Source organism: Sceloporus undulatus, chromosome 1 (assembly GCF_019175285.1).
Source record: "Sceloporus undulatus isolate JIND9_A2432 ecotype Alabama chromosome 1, SceUnd_v1.1, whole genome shotgun sequence".
NCBI classification, from domain to species: domain Eukaryota; kingdom Metazoa; phylum Chordata; class Lepidosauria; order Squamata; family Phrynosomatidae; genus Sceloporus; species Sceloporus undulatus.
The window spans coordinates 35,498,862-35,522,789 of record NC_056522.1 but is presented as its reverse complement, the minus strand read 5'-3'; the positions used below and the strand labels follow the sequence as shown (position 1 = coordinate 35,522,789).

The 23,928-nt window shown below is 40.4% G+C and overlaps 1 protein-coding gene across 1 annotated transcript in view; it reads right to left on the bottom strand.

The window, feature by feature from the left end:
• Positions 1-23,368, bottom strand: part of ATF3 (activating transcription factor 3) — a 44,627-nt gene extending 21,259 nt beyond the window's left edge. Inside the window, exon 1 of the mRNA XM_042479348.1 lies at positions 23,261-23,368. Coding sequence (XP_042335282.1) covers positions 23,261-23,295 — 35 coding nt within the window. The 5' untranslated portion in view covers positions 23,296-23,368. The remainder of the gene's footprint in view (positions 1-23,260) is intronic.
• Between the last annotated feature and the right edge of the window lie 560 nt (positions 23,369-23,928).

Here is a 23,928-nt window from a genome sequence, read left to right as displayed (position 1 = left end):
CCAGATAACAGACAGGTATCTTCCTTCTCCACAAGTGCAATAACGGGCCGTCGCTCCTAAGGACCTGCATGTATGGAGCCCTTTGCCAACTACGTCTCATGTGGGGCGCATGGGTCCTCCTCATGCTGACTGGGTCTGCAGGAGCCGACATGCCTTTTCAGTTTTCCTCAGTGACACTCCTGGGCTCCTGTCTGCCACTGGCTTCCTCTCCACCGCAAGCATCTGAAGAAGCAGACTAAAGTCTATGAAAGATCATGCTACAAACTCCCTTTTTCCCCCCAGTTAGTCTCAAAGGTGCTACAAAATCTCTATATGTATTAATTCTACAGACTAACACGGCTATATCTTTCAACTCTAAGTGATTTAAAATGTGTCAGCTAATTGTCCTCAACAAGCTGGGAACTCGTTTTACCGACCTCTCAAAGGATGGAAGGCTGAGTCAACCTTGGAGGCCTCTGGATTTGAACTCACAACCTTGTGGCGGCTGCTGTACTGGCATTTGAACACTGAGCTGCCAGGGCATGCGGCTGCTGTGCCTTTTGGGGGGGCTTTTTTGGAAGGGCCAGGGAGGGTGTCTGCCTCCCCTTCCTTCTTTGCCAGAGCAGGGTCCTCCTTCTGGTGATGCCCACGTCCCAAAGAAGGAAAGGGGAGGCACCTTCCCTGGTGCCCCCCAAAAAGCATCATGCCAGTTTCCCTCGGGCATTTTAAGGGGGAGGACAAGGCACTGCCTTGAAGAGGGAAAGTAATGTAGGACATGACCAAATCAAAGCTAGGAACATTCATAGAAATACAAACTCTTGCTGCTAAGTCCTGGTCAAAATGGAGGACATTCAAGAAAACAAACACGGAGGACGCGGCCCAATAAAAGTTAGAGACACTCATAGAAATATAAACCCATGCGGATAAGTCCTGGTCAAAATGGAGGACATCCAAAGCTAGAAACCCTCATAGGAAGAAGAGCAATTCATTTTTCTCAGACCAATATCACACTATGCGGTTATAGCACTGCTGTGGATGCCTCCTGTGGAATTCTGGGATCTGTAGTTTGGTGAGGCCTAAGAGCTCTATGGGTGAGCCTTCTAAATGCCCCCTCTAAGCTACAAATCCCAGGATTCCACAGGAGGCAGCCAGAGCAGCTCTAACAGCGCCCTGTGGGTTGTCGTCCTCAGTCCTGCTGGGAAAGGAGGACGCTTTGGAATTCCTCCCGGACAGGAGCTTGAAAGGGAGGACAGGTCCTGGGAAAGGAGGACTCCTGGGCCCTTGAGCCAGGGCAGTTAAAGCGGTCTCAAACTGGGCCATTTCTGCAGTGGGTTTGGGACTACTTCCTTTTGTCTAGCTTAAGGAAAACACTCCCCAGCTTTTCTTGCGTCAGAAGTAGTTTGGGACACGACTCTCGGGGGGATCCTCCGAGCATTCTGCGCCTGGTCTTAGTGGCTGGGGACGCTGGGAGCTGTAGTCCCCCCAAATCACTTTCTGGGCTCAAAAATAATTTGCCAGTCAGAAACTCTCGGGAATCAGCAGCTGAAGCCTCTCTCTCCCTCGCCATTGGGCTGCCAGCCCTTCCAGGCTCCCAGTGCCTTTGAGAGCCCTTTGCTGCCGATCCTTCAGCCAGGAGAGAAAGAAAGGCCTTACAAACGTTGCCCTTAGTTGGACTTCTGCTTGAAACCAAAGACTCCTCGGCCCCGCTCTGGCTTTTCCTAAGAGCAGCGCTTGCAAAGGAAGCTGCAGAAGAGAGCGGCTGGGAAGGGACCAGGGTCCAGCCAAGTACACCTGGAGTACAACCATTGGGGTACTCATGGACTTCGAGGGGGCTCATCCCAGGGGGCTTGTGCACACACATATATACACACACATACATACACATACATATATGCACACACACATATACATGCACACACACACACACACACACACACACACCTACCCATACACACACTCTCTATCTATCTATCTCAAATTGCTACAATAGGCAAGTGATAGATAGATAGATAGATTAGAGATAGAGCTCAGGGAGGGAGTGGCCCCTCCAGATGTTCCCAGAGGCTTCCCAGGTGATGGCCTCCTCTTCCTCTCCTTTTCCTTCCCCATCGCTCCCAAGAAGACCCTCTTGATGCTTTTCATGCTCCAGACAACATTCACAACACAGAAGACAGAGGTCCCAAGAGCTTTCATATCATACACAGAGGGCAAACTCCCCCAAACATTTTTTACAGGATTGTCTTGATAACTGGTAGTCCAACTCTTCACATCTTAAGCCACTTTCATAAATGATGCTTACATTCAGTTTGCAGTTTCCATTTTTAAAAAATTAAACACCATGGAGATTGCAGAAATGTATCCACAATGTTAATCATATGTTAGATAAAAAGGGTTGAGATAGAAAGACACAACAGAATCCTCTCAAGTTTAGCCATTCTGATATTGCTTGTTCTTTGCTCCCTGTAATAACACTTATTAATTATTATTTTATTTTATTTATCTCTTGCCTTTCTCCCAGTATAGGGACTCAAGGCAGCTATTCTATTACTGTTAGTAGTAGTAATGCAATTGTGCCATCTTTAGTTTTGAAGGCATTGGAAGTTCCTTCAGCCAAGAATACTGAAATTTAAGAGCAGTTTGGTACAACGATTTCTTGCCAAGTTTGTATTAGAAAACTCTATTAAACAGTATCGTTGGCATCTTATTCACCAAATTCTGTATTGTTGTTATGAGAGCTTTCATCATCAGGCAGAAGGGGAAGATAAATGTATGGGTTTATTTTTGGTTGTTGTTATACTTCTATCGCTTTTAATTCTTTTAGCCAGTAGTTTTCTACTTATTGTCTGTCTGTGAAGTTATAAAAAATACACACTACTTTTGTTAAATACTTATGTAATTTGTAAAAGAAATATATTACCTATAACCAGTGTTTGCATTAGAAGCAGTTGAAAACAAGTTTCTGTTTTGTGTGATTGAAGAGTTCTGGAAAGTTAAACGGTCTGCACACTCATTTAACTTAACAGAGTTAGCTATTCAAAGATACCATATTTCTTCTTGACTAGGATCAAAATCCAAAACATGAATCGTCACCTGTTTATTCCACTGAAAAGAATCATCATCCTAAACTTGATTTATTTGCAAGTGCATCTCATCGATTTTCACAGAACTGACATGCAAATAAATATACTGCCCCAGCTGCAGTATATAATGCTAAGTATTCTTTCCAAGAAATCATTCCCGCTAAATTAAATGGGACTGAAATTTGAATAAATGTATTTAAGGTGAATCTGCAAAAGGGCGTCTCATCCTTTATCTGAACCATCATAGATTCAGTGGCATGGAGGGACTTAGCAAATGTACTGGGGATGGAGAGTTGTGCTTAGACAAAAGTAATTAAACAAAACAAGCATGACTGCCATGTATTTCTCAGGCCACTACTCCAAGAGCTGGTTAGATTTGTCTCAAGTGAATAATAGAGAGAAACTAGTCTCACTGCCTGAGAAAGACTTTTTATATCTGCTGCTAGTCAGTATAGCATTGGACTAGGATCCAGAACCTAGAAAAGTTACTTTCTGGACTGGGAGATTCTGAGAGATATAGGATTTATTCTCCCTGGAGAAATAAAGCAGTTTGACCTCGCTATAACTGTCATGGCTCAGTCCGGTGAAACCTTGGAATTTGTAGTTCGGTGAGGTATTCAGCCTGGTCTGGGACATTTTAAAAGCATCTGAAAAGTGGGAGGACAGAGGATTAATTGGGACAGTCCAAGCCCCAAAAGTGAATTGGACAGTATACTTTTGAGTACAAAGCATGACCCACACAACTGAGCTATAGCTGTAATCGTCCCCAAAGAATATGGATTCTTAAATAATGATGGCTTTGCTTTCTTCTTTTTCCATTGGGCCAATACTACTACAGAGAAAGGGTGTTTGCCATTTGATCTCTAAAAGAAATTTGACCAGATATAAAGTCATGTCCATGGGCAGCCAAAAAGACAAACAAATGGGTCCTAGAGCAGATCAAGCCAGAAATCTCCCTGGAAGCCAAGATGACAAAACTTAGGCTGGCGTACTTTGGATACATCATGAGAAGGCATGAATCGTTGGAAAAAACAATAATGCTAGGAAAGGTCAAGGGAAATAGAAAGAGAGGAAGGCTACATGCTAGATGGATGGACTCTATTAAAGAGATCACTAGTATGAGTTTGTAGGAACTGGGCAGAGCAAGTGGAGGACAGGAGGTCTTGGAGTTATCTCATCAGCAGGATTGTCATGGGTCAAGATCGACGTGAAAGCAGTTGACAACAGCATCAAAAGTCCTATCATGAAATTCCCCTGTGAACAAAAGTTCTCCATACCCTGTGAAATTCTTAATGACAGGTGATGCCAGGTATATTATAGCAGAGCAGAGGTGGGAATAATGTGGCTTTCCAGATAGAGCTATACTGCAGCTCCCTTTAGCTATAGTCAGTATTATCAGTAGAAATGACTGATAAGTACTGGATTTCCAGAAAAGTGCTGCTGGAAATCCTTAGAGGGCCACAATGCCATTCCTTTAGTAGATCCGTTCCTGACCCCGTGTGCAGATCAGATTATTCCAGTCTTAGGCTAGTTTCTATAGGGAAAGACATTGGACTCGAGAAGGCAGAAAATTGGCCATCCCTGCTCTAGATTAAATTAAATTAAAACATAACAAATAGATGACCTGTCCAGAAATAAATGCAAAGGATGAAAATGTATCCTTCCAGAGATACAGCAATAGCAATGTGATGGATGGCAAGGGGGGGGGTACTACAAAGAGTCTAGCCATAGTTTCTTAAGTACTGGAAATATATCCTTAGTTTAAGTTTTTGGAATATATTATTGAAAATAACTGGGATGGTTATGCAATTGAAATACAGAAATACAGAGAAATGAAATAGAAACACTGAAGAGAAAAAAATATCTAATCTGGATTTTCTTTTTTCAAGATAATAGGGTTGCTTTTTAAAAGATTGTTGAAAGGATTACAGAAAGATCTCTAAAAGTTATACCCCTAAATATGTTTACTAGAGAATATGACTAAAGAGATGGTAACTTGCATGCAGAAAATTGCATTGTAAACCTTATATAACACTACAATGATCTGCAGTTATATTGTTATGAAACACCAGTATTACACAAAAACCACATTATGTCTTCGTAAATTTAAATGTTACTTCCTATATGACTAATAAGAAAAGAGAAACAAAACTCAAATATGTTTGTTGAACATAATACAGAATCAAGTTCTCTTTCAAAGTTTATAAGGTAGTCAGAAATAAAATCTTAAATCAAATTAATCTAGAAATACTAATTTTAGGTGGACATAAAGTGAACATTATGGAATAATGGAGGGTCTTAATACAGGCTTTTTCTTCTAAATGTTTCTTCTTCTTTTTCCCCCCTTTTTTCTGGCAAGGAAAAAAACTTTAAAAATAACAGGTAAACAGGAGAGAATTAAGGACAACGATATGGAGACCATATCTTGGGAAAACTACTTTTTTGAACTGCAGCTCCCACAGTCCCTGAACCAACCTGTCCAGAAAATTCTGTCAGTAAGGCTTGTAAAAAGTAACTTTTCCAAGTTCTCTTATGGATTTCCAGTAAAATTCTATAAATGAGGCAGAGCAATTACAGAATAGAAATCTTGTCTGGAAGCCCCCCAATTATAACACACACGAGAACAAATTGATAATTTTGTGGCATACTATGTCAAGAGTAGTTGGTGTGCCAAAAATTATCCTTTCTCTAAATCTTAGAGAAAATGTTATTAGATCTACCCTTCCTTCCTTCCTTCCTTCCTTCCCTGAAATGAAGATAGAGGGAATGTTTACATTTTCCTGCTAATACCTGAAACTTCCTTACACTGAATACAGCCCAATATTGTGTAGCGTTTCCCCATCTGATGTCCTGCAGCTGTGCCGGACCACAACTCACATTGTCTAAAATTAATTCTGAAGCCTTTACCTCCACCCCCACTTTGGTTACTGCCAAATTAGACATGGTAGCGAAAAAAGCACAACCACTTTTGAACACTTGACGTCTCCTGGAAAGGCAATTTGGCTTCCAAGCAAGATGCATATTCCCCATCTATCTTGTTTTAAAGAATGACTGCGCAGAGGAGTGCAACCAATACTACTGCATCAGCAAATTTGATGCCTACATTTAATAGCTGAAAACCAGGGCACATGTGGTCAAACCATATCAGGGTATAGTTAAATGGGTATGGCCAGACAGCAAGAAATAAAAGTTATTAATGTGGAGGAACATACTAAACTATTTTAAACAGAGAAATCTAGGCATTTATGTATTGATTTAGAAAATACAATACTCCACTACTTCTCCTTTCCCTCCTGCTGAGTTAATTGAGTGTAAACAACTTTTGTTCTTTGAAGCCAGTTTGTGGCAATGGGTGCAAATAAACTGAGGATAAAGGGGGAGAAACCAGAAGGAAGAGCGAGAATATATTAAAAGCAGCTGAGAAAGTGGGACAACAAACAATTAACTGTGTCTGTCCCTGCCAAATGGGGACAGTGGGGGGGGGGGCGGTATGCTGATGGTGCAGTAATTATGTAGGATGTGGCTCCCAGTAGCTTAGGGATACTGTCCCTCCAAAGTTATCCATATTGGCTGAAGAGAGACCAATGGTCTGTCTCAGCATAAAGTTTCTAAGTACAGGTACATCCTTATCCAATTTTTATCAAATGTCACCTCCACTATCATGGAAGCAATTAATGTGCTCTCAGTCAAAAGCATCCCATTTCCCCAAGAGAAAGAAACTCCATAATAAAAGGGACTCTCTCATAGAAAGAAAATTGGGCTATATGTAATGATCAGGAAAGGAGTCAAGGGTTAGAGAGAAAAAAGAGATTGTGTATTCCTTTCCTTTTTCATTTGGTCATGTTTTGCATACTCTCCAACTGTCCCAGTTTGACAGGGACATTCCTTTTTAATTCTTGGTTGTCCCACTTTTCAGCTGCTTTTAAACATCCCGATACCCAGTGTCTCCCTTCTTTTCCCACTTTACCCCTTCCCACTTTCCCCTCAACTTACTTCATTTGCTGCAAACTAAATTCAAAATATTAAAGTAGTTTGCATTCAATTAATTTGGGGGAGGGACAGAAGCTGGCAGAATCTTGCCCTTCCCAGTAACCTCACAAAAAAGCAAACTGCTGCAGCCTCTCCAAGCTTATGCGCTTTTCCTCATTAATAACCATCCTGACCACTCTCCAGTGTTACCTGACCACATGTGTCCTGGTTTTCATTTGTGAAGGTTGGAGGCTATGGTTTTGTGCGCCAGAATGCAGTTCCATGTGCACTTCCCCTGGGAATAAAACAGCCATTGAATGGCTTATTTCTGGGTGAGTTATTTCTGGGTGAAAACACATAAGATCATTCTTAACCAAAAATGATTACAAGAAAATAAAAGAGAGAAAGCTGGGAAATGTCCTATTATGGCTCTGAGTTCGCTGAAGAGGTTTTCTGGGTTTCAAGAGAATACAGCAGTTTGAATAGGCTAACTCTTCTGAAACTTTCCAGAGACTTTATCACATGGACTTTGTACATACACAAGGCAGTGGCATTAGTCTAATGGGCTGTGATTATAGCTTCCAAGCTGTTGTGAATTATCCATTTATCTGGTCAACAATCAGAAAAAATGCTCAAATGCAATCCTAGGGAGTTTCAGGGTGTGGTATGAAAGAAGGGACTGTATTAGGCTTTTCTAATCTGTGAGCCCTCCAGTTGCATTGGACTGCCACTCCCATCATCCTCAGACAGCAAAGCCTGAGTGCGCATAATGGGGACTATAGTTCAACATATTTCGATGTCACTAAGTTGGACAAAGCTGTGTTTGCCTCTATATGTGTGTCCATGCACACACAAGGGAGTAAAAGTGTGGGAAGACAACAATGCTACCAATATTGACCAGGAAGTAAGTCTCATTTGACATAGATGGAAATTACTAAATTGAATAGACATCCATAGTACAGTAGTATTTTATAAGAGGATCAAAGCTTTATTTGTTAAGAAAAGAGGCCACATAATAAGAGACAGTCATATTGGCATATTACTTCAAATTCTTTTTGAACTGCTTGGCAAACATTTAAAATGCTATCTATCCATTACAAAAAGGTTGAATGATCACTGCCAGATCAGGTTTGAAGAATTTGTGTCCCTCCGGATGTAGTTGAACTGCAGCGCCCTTGATCCCTCACCATGGGTTATACTGACTAAAGAAGCAGGGACTTGCAGTCCAATAATGTCTAAAGGGCTGCATATTCCTGCATATTCCTGGGAGATGTTCAAAGCAACTGACAAAATTGGGACTACAGGATTGATAAGTCTCTCCCTGTCAAATCAGGACAATCTGAGGGTATGCAGAAGCAATGCCCATACAATAGATTCAAAGGAATTTATTTCCGATTAAGTATCCATGATGTGACAACTTCTGTAGCATTCAGTTTACCAGATCTAACTTACTTGGGAGTAAACCCAATTAAATTCAGTTATGCTGCAGACTATATATATATATATATATAGAGAGAGAGAGAGAGAGAGAGTTCGATCCTATTTCCCCTAAATTTCCCCAGGTAAATCAGTATAGAATTGTGGACTTCCTTTGTTATAGATTGGTTACCAACAGTGTAACCAGCAGTCAGCCTTAAAGCTATGTTCAGTGGGGCTTAGTCTCAGATAAATTTTCATAAATCTGCATGTTTAAAGTGAATAGAGAAGAACTTGGCTCTTGGGGGGACTTTAATGCTTTAATGCTGTAATCCGCTTGGATTCCCTGCGATTAAGCGGAATATAAATTAGTAGTAGTAGTAGTAAATACAGTTGTGTTTCATGGCATTAATAGACTACTAGGGGAGACTGCATTTGAATATGCAGTTAGAGATACACTAAGAGTAAATTATGTTTTGAGCTGTTTTGATTCTGGTGTGTTATTGTAATGCAGTATAAAAGGCAAGTTATTAAAAAGCACATTTTCTTTCGTTGACTGGTTATCTTTTGCTAATTTAATTGTGCAATATCATCTCCTCTGCTGAGTATTTCAAAAACTCTGCTGCATTTTAGTAATATATAGAATTATTTAAATTAGATATATTGGTACAACAACTAGTTAGTTAAAGGGCAGATGGTGAGTTAAGGCAGATGATAGCTCTAATAAGTATAGAGAAGTAAGCTATATATGTATAGCTAAAAGAATCTATAGGTTTGCAACATCTCAGCCATGGGAATAAAACTCTGGAATCACTTCCCAATGAGGTGTTCCCCCAGATGTAACAACCGCAACCCAACAAGCACAAGCCAGTTGAGGCTGCCCCGTAGTTTCATTTAGAACAGTCCTTTTCCCCAGCTGTATGATTGCAAGTAGGAAAGGGCTGAGCTTAACTTTCCATTTCCTAAGTTTGTTTACCTTTCAACATGTTCAGACATGTAGATGAATGAAAGAGAAAAATGAAACAAAGAGAGCTGGATATCATTTTTAAAGCATAAACACTGAGTTTTCATGATATTTTTTAAAGAAAGAGGGCTGCTTCTTTCAATGAACATGCATTTCCAATGAGGAGAAATAGACTGGTAGGGTTAGTATTTAGTAGGGGTTCCCAACCTTTTTGACTCAGGGAGCCCTTATTTTTATGGCAGAGTTGCTAAGAGGCCTACTCTATGGAATTTATAAGACGGGAGGGAAGCGGCCAAATCCTGTTCATAAACGGGGTTTAAACCTAGGAAAATCCCGCAAGAGCGGGATTGTTTTCAGACAACATTGCTCGAATTAAGCATTAACACAACATTAACCTGTGCAAAAAGCAGCACGATTTTACCACTTTTTTGTACAGGTTAATGTTGCATTAATGCTTAATTCGTGTGACATGTCTGAAAACAATCCTGCTTTTGCAGGATTTTCCTGGGATTTAAACCCCATTTATACACGGGATTTGGGCACTTTGCCTCTCGTGTACTAAACTCCTATGTCTTACAAGTTAATGGTGTTTAGGAGTACAGTTGGCCCTTATACATGGATTTTTTATACACGGATTCAAGCATCCACAGTTTGAAAATGTTCAAAAAAGTATAAATTTCAAATATCAAACTTTGATTTTCCATTTTTTATAAGGTGGGACACCATTTTGCTATGTCATTATATTTAATGGGACTTGAGCATTCACAGATTTTGTTATCCACGAAGGATCTTGGAACCAAACCCCAGCGTATAACAAGAGTCCACTGTATATTTAGGAGTCCCTATATTGGGAGAAAGGCAGTACATAAGAAAATAATAATAATATATTCTTATTCTTTAATTTCCTTCAATTTTTATTTCTTTCATTTTTGTGGAATGGCCGTGGAGCATCTGGGAAGTGCACACAGAGCCCTAAGGGCTCCTCGGAGCACAGGTTGGGAACCCTTGAGTTAGGATGTTGGACTGGGACTAGGGAGATCTAGAGCTCACTGGCTGCCCTTTGGCCAGTCACAGTCTCTCAGCCTGATGCCCTCACAAGGTTGTTGTAAAGATGAAGTAGGGAAGGGGAAAGGTCACTGGAGGGAAGATGGGATATAAATGTAATAAATAAAATGAATTTTCAGTCTATTCCCCCTGGCTATGGTCTAACAAGACGGAACTGATGTTGCTAAGGGAAGGGCTTCCCCCTTCGTAGCTCAGCCTTGCATTATCCCAAGAGGCAGACGATGGGAGGTCAGTTATTATCCTTGGGAATCTTGGAGACACTGTGAGCTTTGTTCGCTTCTCCTTCTGATTCCACCCTCCTCCCCAAGCACATACACACTTTTGCTTCATGATCCAGTTACTCTAGGACAGAATATTACTCATGCCAAGAATGTGTATAAAAAGATTTTTGGCCCTGAAACACTTTTTTAAAAATGTCTCTTTCTTATTTCCTTTAAAGTAGAGTTGGGGAACCTGTAAACCTACAGATCTTCTTGGATTGTAATTCCCATGATCCCTCACAATTGGCCATACAGGATTCAGCTTATTGATTAGACCAGGGGTGCACAACTTGCGGCCCGGGGGCCGCATGCGGCCCGCCAAAGGATTTCTGGAGGCCAGGGGCCAAATAATCAGGAGGAGGAGGATGTCCCGGCTCCCAGAGTCTTCCCTGATCGCACAGGGCTTTGGAAGATGGGAGCAATGGACTCTTCCCCCAGACTTCCCTGGAGAGCTTTTGCTGGGGGCAGGATTACAGCTCCTCTCACCCCAGAGGGAATGAAGCCCAGAGGGAGGAGCTTTTTGTAGGGCAAGCAGCAGAGTAGAGCCGGGAGGGCAGAGAGAGAGCAGGGAGTGAGAGAGCAAAAGAGCGAGAGAGGGCAGGGGTTTGGCTCATTAAGATAAGGGGCCCAGGGTCTTCACTGGGGTGTGGATGGGAGTAGAGGAGGAGGAGGAGGAGGCCACCACACTTTTGGCGAGCAGCCTGGGATTCGGGATCCTCGTCCTTGCAAGGCTGCCTGCCTGGCAAAGCCCCCAGGCCGCTCAAAGGTGAGCGACTCGACAGAGGAGGAGGGGGGGAAGGGTTGTCCTCTGCCGTGTCATTCGAGTGGCCTGGGTTTTCTACTGGGCAGGCAGCCTTGTCGCTCAAAGATGAACGACTTGGCAGAAGAGAACAATGCGGTGGACGGGTTGTCTTGTCTCTTACCCCCATCCTCCCGCCTCCTCCTCCTCACAAGGCTGCCCGCCCATCAATGGGGGAAAGAGACAAGGACCACTGCCCAGCGAGTTGTCCTCCTCCTCTTCTGCCGAGTCAGCAAGGCTGCCCACCTGGCAAAACCCCCAGGCTGCTCAAAGGCAAATGACTTGGCAGAGGAGGAGGAGGACAATGTGGTGCGCAGGCGTCCTTATCTCTTTCCCCATCCCCCTCCTCCTTCTCCTTCTCCTCTAGAAAGAAAGAGGGAAGGGAAGGGAAGGGAAGGGAAGGGAAGGGAAGGAAGGAAGAATCAAGGAAGTGAAGAAGTGAAGAAGGAAAGAAAGAAGGGGAGAGGGTAAAAGGAAGAAAAGAAAGAAAAAAGAAAGAAGGGAGGGAGGGAGGGAGGGAGGGAGGGAGGAGGCAGGGAAAGGAAGAAAGGGGGTAGGGAGGAAAGAGAAGCAAGGAAATATAGGAGGGAGGGAGGGAGGAAAAGGAAGAAAGAAGGAAGGGAGGAAAGAAAGAAGCGGAAAAATAAAGAAGGAAGGAAGGAAGGAAGGAAGGAAAGAAAGAAAGAAAGAAAGGAGGGAGGGAGGGAGGGATTAAGGAAAGAAAGAAAGAAGGGAGGGAGGGAAGGAGGAAGGAAGGAAGGAAGGAAGGAAGGAAGGGATGACCAGACTTTCCCTCTGTTACCCATGCTGCTCGATATAAATTTTGGAATCAATGACAACCCTTAATGACCCCTGGATGAACTCTAGCAGCCTGACCTCCATTACTGGCAAAGCGAGAGGACATGTACACCTCCCCTAAGGGAGCACCCATATTAACATCTCAGAAGGTCCGGGGAAGTCGCATGAAGGGATTATCTCAAGGCTGGGAAGAGTAAAAGGATTGCCTTCCCTGAAGCTATCAACCTCCTCCTCGAACCTATTGTCCGAGTTGCATAAGCCCTTTATATACTATCTAAAGCAGACATTCAGGTGAAAAGAAAATCTTTAGAACACCTTTGTTTCGGCCAAGCCAGCCTCTTTGCCTCAGGCCAGATTTGGCCTATAAAAAGTCCCCGCTTTGGCTGCTCAGCGCGCCATTTTCAAGGTCTACTCACTCCACGTCAGTCGGACCTCTGTTCTGGTAGCCGGCATTTCTGCTCACTCCCAGGTTGCGGAGCAGACTTGTCTCACTGTCCAGCACCCCATTCGCTTCCCGGAGGGAATCTACATTCTGGTAAGCATCTCCATTAGTAACGCCTGAAATCTGTTCCCATTTCCCAACTCTAATTTTCCTGAGTGTGTGTGTGAGCGTATGCGCAACGCATGTGTTTTTCCCCTGTTTTAATAAATTAGACAGCTAGTTATTAAAATCCGTCTCAGCTTTATTTATTGGGATCCCCTGGTCTACTCCGTATACATATCGGGAGGGCGATTTCGGTGGGCTCACGTAGCCAGCCCCTTTTGCAATATTTGAGCTAACAATAATAATAAAATTCCCCTACGGACCCTTGGCTACACCTCCTTTTCCTGGACATGTCTCCCATCTCAGCCTTCCTGTCCAGGAGGAGGGATTCCAAAATGTCTTCCATTTTCAGCATGGCTAAGAAGTATGGATTTACATTTATATGCTTCCAGCTTGTATTTGGTCACGTCCTCCATTTTTCTTGATTGTCTTACATGTCAACTAAATGTCCTACATTTCCCTGTCCTAAACCTATTGGCAGCCCGAACAACCTAGCAGACCTTAATTTCGGCCCCTACCGCTTTCTAAATTGGGCACCCCTGGATTAGACCATCAACATCTGGAGAGCCAGAGATTGTAAGCTTTTGTTACAGATGTAGTTCCAAGGTCCAGAAGTACATAGTAATTGTTATGGTTAAGATTTTAAATAAAAATTAATCTTTACCCACCAGTTTTTTACTTGTGGGTTGTTGGGGTTTTTTTTTTCTTTTCCTTTTAAGAAAACTCAATCAAATGTTACAAGCCATGGACCTATGATAGAAAATATACTCTCTTCCCATACATCTCATTGTCTTCTTGACACCGACAACGAAATGTGAGGGAAAGCATGAGTCAACATTTGGATCATGTGATAGTCCTCCCTCACTATTTTAGTAAGGCCACGCTCCCAACATTATAACAATAACTTTAAAGTTGCCATTACATCACGGAAGGGGTGATAATATTCCTCATCAAATGACATTCATAATGTAATGTGATTATATTGTTGTTGTTGTGTGCCTTTAAGTTGCTTCCAGTATATAGTGACCCTAATGCAAATCCATCAGGGGTTTTTCTGGGGGTGAGCGTGTGTGACTTTCCCAAGGTCACCCATGGGTTTCCATGGCTGAGTGGGGAATGAAACCCTGGTCTCTGGAATAGCTTTCCAACATTCAAACTACTACACCACACTGGCTCTCAATGTGGTTATAAAGTACATTTATTTTGGTGGGAAGGAATTAATTAGATGTAATCTATTATTTGTAGCTGGTTACATCCAAGTCTTGTAGAGAACCACACATTTCCCACCTTCACTTACTATCAGGAATCAAAGAACCATGCACTTTTTTCTATGTGCCCAAAAGTGCCTTTTAAAAATGAAAGTAAAAAAGAAAAGTGTTGCCTCAGTGGCACTGAGAGTATCTTTTTTTTAAAAAAGGAAAACCGTGTAAAAAATCCCACTTGTCATGCGTGACTCTGTTGACTTGTCTAGCAATGGAACCATACCCATGTTTATTGGATATAACTCCTACTGTGCCTAATGGGACTTAGTCCCATTGTGCGAGCAAGAATTCACATCACTTTGACCCCTATTTATTTCAAAAGCAAGCTGATTCCCATCCTACCACACTGTTATATATTTGTTTGCTGTTCCCATTAATTATAATAATTATCAGTCATTTTGTCTGGCTTCAGTAATCTACAGGGAACTTTTTAACCTTTCTTATCTCCAGCTTCGTTTAATTACATTTATATTGTGTTTTTATTCTACATGAGCAATTAAATCAAGAGGAACAAAACAAAGGTATGTTGTACAAATTCTATGCAAATTAAAAAAATGCAGCTGCCTTTTCCAAATTCATTAGAGAATAACAGGAAAGAATGGTAACAAGTTCTTTTAACATTATTTGCAAGCGGATGTCATGCCATTTTTAATGCTTAAATGGAAGTTGAAACTGGATGAACAGAGGATTAAGTTTATGTATATGCCCACTGGATCCAATCTGTGATTTTATGCCTATATACTAAACCATGGGGTGTTTAATATTAAATATCTTGTAAAGACTCTCTCTATACACACACACACACACACACAGAGAGAGAGAGAGAGAGAGAGAGAGAGAGAGAGAGAGAGAGAGGTTTTGGTGCAATCAGCATAAAACATTCAGACAGGAGAAAAAAGAATAGAACAAAGATAAATATACAGTATACACATATACGTGTGTGTGTGTGTGTGTGTGTGTGTGTATAAATAATATTGAAACTATTTTAGGATTAAAACACCATGCTAAACACTATACTAAAACATTAAACTGAAACAATAAACACAGACTAATTATTACTCTGAATACCAACTAAATAAAATTAAAACACAAAAGGAGTCTGATCCCTCATTTCAAACTGTAATGAAAAAAAAAGGGGGGGGGGGGGGGGGTTAGGGGTAAAATGTTCTACCATTACAGATCCCTAAATTTAGTAAGGTTATTAATAATCATAACCACAATTATTACATAATTAGAATTCTTATTGCTCAAAAAGTCTCTATAGTGGGCTCTTAGTATTCACTGGGGTTTGGTTCGGGGGGAGGGGGGGGGGCTGTGGAAACCAAAATCTGTGGATGTTCAAGTTCCATTATATATACTGGCATAGTAAAATGGAGTTCCTTATATAAAATAAACAGCAAGGTTTGCTGTGTGTGTGTGTGTGTGTGTGTGTGTGTGTGTGTGTATATATATTCAAGTCATGGTTGGTTGAATCCATGGATGCATAACCTATGGATACAACGGCCTGGTTGTAAATGGTTTCCAGTCTTTTAAAAAAAATTATCCTTTAAAACCCACATTAATTTGGCAGTTTTGGCTAACTCAGGCTGAATCCTCACTACAGAATTAATGCCATTTGACACCGCTTTAATTGCCATGGCTCAATGTTATGGAATTCTGAGATTTATAGTTTTGTGAGACATTTAGCCTTCTCTGTCAGAGAGTTCTGTAGCCACAACAAACCACAAATCCTAGGATCTCACAGCATTGAGCCATGGCAGTTGAAGTGATGTCAAATTGTATTATTTCTGCAGTGCAGATGCAGCTTCAGTAAACTTAACCAACCATTTTTCTGTTGTCTGTGCTTTGATTCATTTCCATGCCTTCACATGAAATATTCTTGTCACTGTTATCATATAAAGCCAGCCCCCCACATCCATGGATTCTGCATACAAAGATTCATCTATTTATAGCTTGGAAAAAAAATTCCAAAAAGCAAACCATGCTGTTTACCATTTTATATAAGGGACACCATTGTACTATGACATTGTATATAACAATAACAATAACAATAACAATAATAATAATAATAAGTTTTATTTATATTGTCCCGCCTCTCCCGACGGATTGAGGCGGGATTACAACAAAATTATACAAACACAATAATACTAATAACAATTATTTAAAATCACAATATAAAACCATATCCCATCTAAAAACAATTAGTACAATATAAAAATTTATCACAGCCTGAGGTAGACTGATCGGGAGGGTATGCTTGCCGGAAGAGGTATGTTTATAATGAGGTATATAATGGGATTTGAATATCCACACATTTTGGTATCCATAGAGGGACCTGGAACCAAACCCCAATGAATACCAGGGGACCGCTGTATATAAGAAGTAATCCATATTTACTCTTTGCTTTCTTACATAAGTACACACCAAGTATGAAAAAGTACCCTCCTTATCTTAACAACCCCAACATTGATCTGAAACGTTTTTAACAGCTTATTTGAATTTAGATACCATCTGTACATCATCTTACACATATATCTTTAGTCCACATTTCCCCCCACACTTCCGTTTGGACATTGTGCCCAAAATTTTGGAATCACTTTATCATATGACCTTTGCCTGCTTCACTTTCCGTCTTTTAAAAATATATTCAAATACTGTACTGGTACTTTTTTGATTACATGATTGTCATCTTTACACAATTCTGAATGAAGCTTATTTCCTCCAGCCTCTATAGTTGCTGCTGCTTGAAGCTTTAGAAAAACTATAAAACTGGTTTGACCATGATCTCCAAATCATGTTTTTTAAAAAAGGTCCGAAATCTGAGGCTATTCCACTTGTAACAGTAACAACAGCTATATGCTGTCTTCCTAACAACTCCAGACTTTATCCCATCCCATCCCATCCCCAACATTGGTACTATGCTTGGCATTACTTTCTTCCTTCATTTACATGAAGATACATACATTAGCCTAATTAGTTCACATCTTAGGACCTGTTTAACTAAGCCTCTAACTAGAAGCATCACTAGGGGGCTGGAAGGGGTGCAAGGTGCACCAGGTGCCACCGCTGCTCCCCAAACATTTTGGTAGAAATGGATGGTTGTGTTCACCTGTGTCCCTTTAAAACACGGAAAAGATGGGGTGAGTGGGTGAGGCTCAGTGGGAGGAGAAAAGAGGTGCCTCAGAATTTTTTTATATTTTTTATTACATGTTAAGGTTTTTTTAAAAATATTCCTTTAAAGTTTTCTTTAAAAACATCACATCTTACCAAATTTTAACTTTAACCACATGCAGCTATGTTCATGTAAATACATTTCAGTTGTGTGTATGATATTGTAATTTAAAGGTATACTTTTAATTTTGCTCATTGTTTATGTCACAACAGTTACCATAACATTCAGTGATATACAGGAGTTATAGTTTATGAGTAACATTAACACAAAAAACATTACTAAGGATTCTGTATGGTGTTGCATGGGAGGAAGACACTGGGGGGGGGGGACACCATGAGGGTTACCGCACTGGGTGATACCAACCCTAGTAACGCCACTGCCTATAACCAAGACGAAGCAGAAATTATTGAGATAAGCACATTCTTATTCACCCAGCTTCCATTTCCCCTTCTTTCTCTGCTGTACTAGAGTTTAGATTGTGTGTTTCTGAAGGCAGAGACCTGTTCTTTTGTACTCTAAAAGTAGCTAGGGGTGTGAGAAGAGAAGTGAGGAAGAGATGAATGGAGGAAGCATTGTTATGCAAGTTATTACACTAGGCCTTTGGTATCCGCTGGGATTTGATTCCTCGTGGATATCCAAATCCATGGATACTCAAGTCAAAATTAAATATGATGGCATAGTAAATGATGTCCCTTATACAAAATGGCAAAATCAAGGCTTGCTTTTTGGAACACACACACACACACAGAGTGTGTGTGTACACACATATACAGTGTGTGTGTGTGTGTGTGTGTGTGTGTGTGTATTTAATCTTGTCAAGCCAGGGATTGTTGAATCCATGGATAAAGAATTTGTGGATACGGAAGACCAGCTGTATTCTCCCTTGGTCCCACCTAAGAACTGAAAAATGAAGAATAATAAGGGATCTTCCTTGTTCCCACGAATAATCGAAACAATTGCATATTCTTTCCCTATTCTCCATTAGTCCCACTTCCCCTTCTTCCTCTTAGTTTCTCCTTTGAGGAACTTTGTGTAAGTTCCTGCGGGCAGGAACTCTTGCCCTTATACTCTGTAAAGTCACTTGTATGTGTTATGTGTATGATATAGAGAAAGAAAACTTTTGTAGAAGTTGTGACTCGGTCTGAGATCTCTTTGAAGAAGGGAATTGAAAAATTAATAAATAATGATGCCTCTGGCTATGCCAGATGGGACAACCGTGGCGACCCCAAGTGCCTCTGCTTTCCTGTTCTTCTGACGGCACTCGAGGTTTCAGTTCTTTATGTAAGTTTCCAACCTAGATAGTTTTACATCAAGACCTCCATTCTTCAGCTGCTATCAGCAGCTGCTGCTGCTTACTTCAGCTAGTTGATATGCCTCCTCTCTCGCACACATACACTCTCGTTTGTGCATTACTCATAGATTGAAAATCACTTTGACTCCTGTAACATAATTATGTTAATGTCAAGTGAGTCACAGGGAAACAGAAAGCTCTGTATATCAGGCTTCGCTTTCGTGTCAGCTTCTGAATACAGTGTACTGTACACAGGAGGAGTGGGGGGGGGGGGTAAGAGGTAAGCAGGAAAATTGCTGGGTAGTGGGAGTGATGTTAAATTACTAGCCGTCACTCCGAAGGAAGGTTGGATGTAACTGTTCAAGTTCACAGGCATTCTTGTTTGGAAAGTAAGCTAGGTGTCTACTTTGATGAGAGAAAGTACAGCTGAAAAATAGGAACAGTTTGGTGTCTTCTCTACTTAGCCCGGTCATCTTGGCAGAAGTCAGCAGGGAGTTAAATATGCTTACATTCCTTCATCTCAGTGAATATAAGTATTTCTAAGAGTTAATAATGCATTTGAATTAAATATGGGGAGTGCAGCTGAGACTTTTTTTCCCTTCAAAGTTAATGGACAGGCCCTGTCAGGATCAGGACCATTACATATAGATGGAGAACATTTAAAAATTCCTTCCACTGAGCTAAAAAGAAAAAAAAATCCAATTGGTAGTTTAGCTTTAACTCTGGACTAATTTTGGGTACAGTATATCCTTTTTCCTCATAATCTGCTGTTGACATCAATTATCTCTTGTATATAATGTATGAATTTAAACAGCAACAACTTCTTTTTCTTACTGTAGTTATTATTTTATTGCATTATTGTTATTATCATTATTATTATTTACTGTTATTTTATGGCAACAAGATCTGTCTCTTTTTAGGTGGAGTCTCGTTTTAACAAACCGCAGGACTCTTGGGAAAGTATTTGTAGCCGCATCAACCTTTCTGGTAAGACAGAACAAATTTTTCACAAAATAGATAAAGGAGTTTGTGCTTTAAAACAGGAGCCAGCAATGCTACTTAATGGGATTGGTTCCCAAGATCGCAATGGGCCATTTCCCCAAACCATTGACTACTGGTCACTGTTGAGTTTCCAGAAAAGAATGAAACAGTTGGAACCAATGAACAGATATATGGTGTTGATTCCTCGCACAGTGGAAAAATATAATTGCTAGTCCCCATCAGATAGCCCATGAAAGACTATGTTAGAGCAGTGATTCCCAAACGTTATCCCTCTACGTGTTTTGGACTTCAGCTCCCAGAAGCCCCAGCCATCTTGGCCAACAGTCAGGAATTCTTAGAGATGAAGTCCCAAAACATCTGGAGGACCAAAGTTTGGGAACCACTGATATTAGAAAATTGCGGATGTTCAGGGGTGTTAGACCAGCTGTGGAAACTGTGTGACACTCCAGATGTTGTTGGACTGTATTTCCCAGCTGCTTGTATTATTCCAGGCAATGATGACAAATGCTGGAAGCTGCAGTGAAACAATATAAGGAAAGTAGGACAATTTCCACCCATGTGCTACACTGTCATTTCTTTCAGACATTTGTTTAGAAAACCTACTTGTTTTCTCCCTGCTCAACTTGAACATTTATTACAGGCATTATAGAGGCATTGCTTCCACCCTCCTCATTCCTCACATGGAGTATGACTGTTTGGGGAAGTAGTGAGCACTAAAACATGTTATTTGAAGCATGCTGTTAAGTTGCTTCAATATATTGACCTTGTCTTGAGCCATTTAGTCACTCACTTGATGCTATATCAGTTGCTTCAAGGTAAATAGTTCCTTTGGTCAATTATTCAGGAGACACACATACAAACATTACATCACAGCAGGCCACTTTTTTGGAAGAGGGAGGTATAATGGTAGGAGTGTTAGACTAGGACTCCCAGAAACCAGAGTTCAAATCCCTGCTCTGCCATAGAAACCCACAGTGTTACCTTGGACAAGCTGCACTCTCTCTCAGCCTTAGGGAGAAAGGCAATGGCAAATCTCTTCTGCATAAATCTTAACCAGAAAACACTAGGATAACATCTGTGCAAGTCAGAGCCAACTTGAAGGCACGTAACAACAATAAAGGGTTAGCTTAATACATATCCAACATTTTTCAACAAGGACACAGAGCTTGTGATATATTGTTGCTGTTGTTTATTGTGAATTTCCCTTAAAACAATTGTTTTTCCTCTGTGTTATGAGCACCTGCCTGTGAGAGAAAATGGCTGTGAAGTAGAGCTAAAAATTAGGGCATAGTTAAACCTGAAATTAATTGTGTGAATGAAAATAACAGGCCTGATTTCTAAATGTATATAGTAAGTCTGTGGATCCCCAGCTGGGACTAGGCCTTCAGGGCAAGGAAGGTTTATACTTTCCCCTTTAAAAGTCTCCCATTGGTATTTGGGAGGAAGCTTTCATTGGAAACTTCAATAGCAGTACAAAGATTTTTATCAGGACTCTGCTGGAGGGGAATACTTTTATTTTATTTTTGTTTTTATTCATGTAGTTATTTTATGAAAATATTTATATCTCCCAGCCTAAATGAGATCGGTTCAAACAGTTTTAAATAATTTAACATGTAAAACTGTTAAAAATAACAAACAACCCCTACCGATTGTAATCTAGACATATTCAACAATATAATGAATAAAAACAAGTTCTAACAATTAAAACCACAATCCTGTAGAAAATGAATAGTAACATCTGGCCTCAAAAGCTTTCATGAAAAGTCTTGTTTTAACATGGCACAAAAATGAAGACAACATCGGTGCCAGTCAGGCCTGTAAAGCACATAGGTCACCTCTCAGTGAAGATAGAAGGGCTAAAATCAAGATTTTTAACTCACTAGAAAGATAACAAGTGTATTGTAGTGGTTTAAGCATTTGATTATGACTCTGGAAACAAGGGTTCAGATTGCCACTGAGCCATGGAAACCCACTGGACAAGAGTGTCTTGGGGACAAGGGGGACAGGTTACACCAGATGACACACAAAGAGGGGAATGACACGACTGCTCCCTAAATATCTGCTTTTGGGCAGAAACAGGCTGTGACGTTTGCCTGTGTTCCTTTAAAATGCTGGAGCTCAATGGAAGAGATGGTATGAGTGGGGTGAGTCTCAGTGAGAGGAGAAAGGAGAGATATCGATTTTTTTAATTTAATTTTTTAACAAAATATTATTTTAAAATTTTATTTAAAAACATAACATCTTACCAAATTTTCACTTTGACCACACACAACTATAGACATGAAAATACATTTATGCTGTGCATATACTATTTCAATGTAAAGGTATAATTTTAATTTGGCTAGTTGTTTATGTCACAAATATTGCTGTTACATTCATTGATACACAGGAATTATGATTTATGAGTTACATTAGTACAAAAACCCTTACTAAGGATTCTTTACTTAGGTAATGGGAGGAGGTCTATGTGGGGTGGGCACCATTATTTACCGCATTGGGTGACGCCAAGCCTAGTGATGCCACTGCCACTGGGTGACCTTGGCCAAGTCACACTCTCTCAGTCTCAGAGGAAAGCAAAGGCAACCTCCTCTGAACAAATCTTGCCAAGAAAGCCCCATGATAGGTCCACCCTAGGGTTGCCATAAATCGGAAACATCTTGAAAGCATACAGCAACAAAATGAGGGGAAAGTGCCTTAAATACCCTAAAGGCACAGGGTCAGTCCCAGTTAGTATTTGGACATGAGACTGCCAGCAAAAACCAGGTGCTGTTATATTTCAGAGGAAGGAACTGGCAAAACCATTGCTGAGTATTCCTTGCCTAAGAAAACCCTAGTAAATTCATGGGGTCCCCACAAGTCAGTAGCTGACCTGAAGGCACATATATGCAAACAGATGAGGGGAAATTCTTCCCCAGTGACAAATTCAAGAGGGATAACTGTTCTCTTCTGTTAAGCAAAGACAACTAGAAGAACTATGATAAGTTAAAGACTTATAGTCATGAGGCACAATCCTGCCAAAGTGAAGCATTTTTAAGCCTCTGTTTTTCTGAGATAGAAGGAAAAAGGTGCTCAACTTTCTGCTACAGAAATCAATTTGACATCAAGTGTGTTAAACTTTTCACGGATTTCCTCAGTGACATATTAGAAATCTCAACTCTGAACCGACTGCTTCCGCTGATGCTTTTGCATTTTTTTTGTAAAAGATTTCCATGCTTATATTCAGCAGCCTATAGCAGCATGCTAGCCCTCCCATCACTAGTTTTGAAAGCACCCCTGAAAAGCATAAAATCCTCAATGAAATTTTACAGCATGATGCAAAACACTATGAAACAATTTTTAAAATAACCGAGAAACCTCTAATAATTATACTAAAGTAGATGCCTATACTATTCTAAATGTAGATAATCAAACTGGTGACAAGTCCTGGTGAAAATTGTAAAATATCCCCAAAACTGAGAGGATAGACTGATTAATACTACTTATATTAAAGTATCACCATCATGTGAATATAATTTTTTACCTGTGTTGGTTGCATCTTTATGGAAAAGAGGGAGGGTGTCTTTGTTTTAGCCATTAACAAAATTTATCTTCAGTTTTTAAATAATTGACATTCATTGTAACAGACAAAAACACAGTTTACAGCATTGTATGTAGTCTACCTGATCAAGTAGTGAGATGAGCCATCCATCTGCATTCAAGACCTGACCTGAAACAAATCTCCTTCTCTTTGAAAGCATCATTCCTTTTACTTCTGACTTCTCCTCTCAGTTCAAGACCTCCTCATCTGTTCACTTACCCCAGAACCTCTGTTAATAACCTCATTCTCCATTGCCCCCCAGAGCAAGAAACCAACTGCTGTTACTAAATTAGGTGGGAATACGAAGTCATATCAGAGGTGACTAATATGCGCCCTATAATTCTTCACTAGCCATGATCTAAATATGAAATAATAGCATCATCTCGACCTTAAAGTGAATGAAGGGCTGTATTTCATACTGATTCCTCTGGATCCAAAGATAACTTACGAAGGACAACATTTGCAGTTTGAAACCAGTTAGACTGACAGGGTTATAAATATTTTTTGTGATCCTTCTATACCTACTTGAGTTACTTTCAGCTTTTTATTGTGTGGAAATTTACTACACGTGGATCCTCCTAACTCAAAGGCATTTTGAACCTTTTTAAATGGCTTGTTTTAAAAAAGAAAAGGGATTTGAATATCCAATCATACAATTAGTTATAATAATATTATAACTTATAAGTTATAATATAAATTATAATCACATAATATGTTAAAAGATTTTGTAGCACCTGTGAGACTAACTGA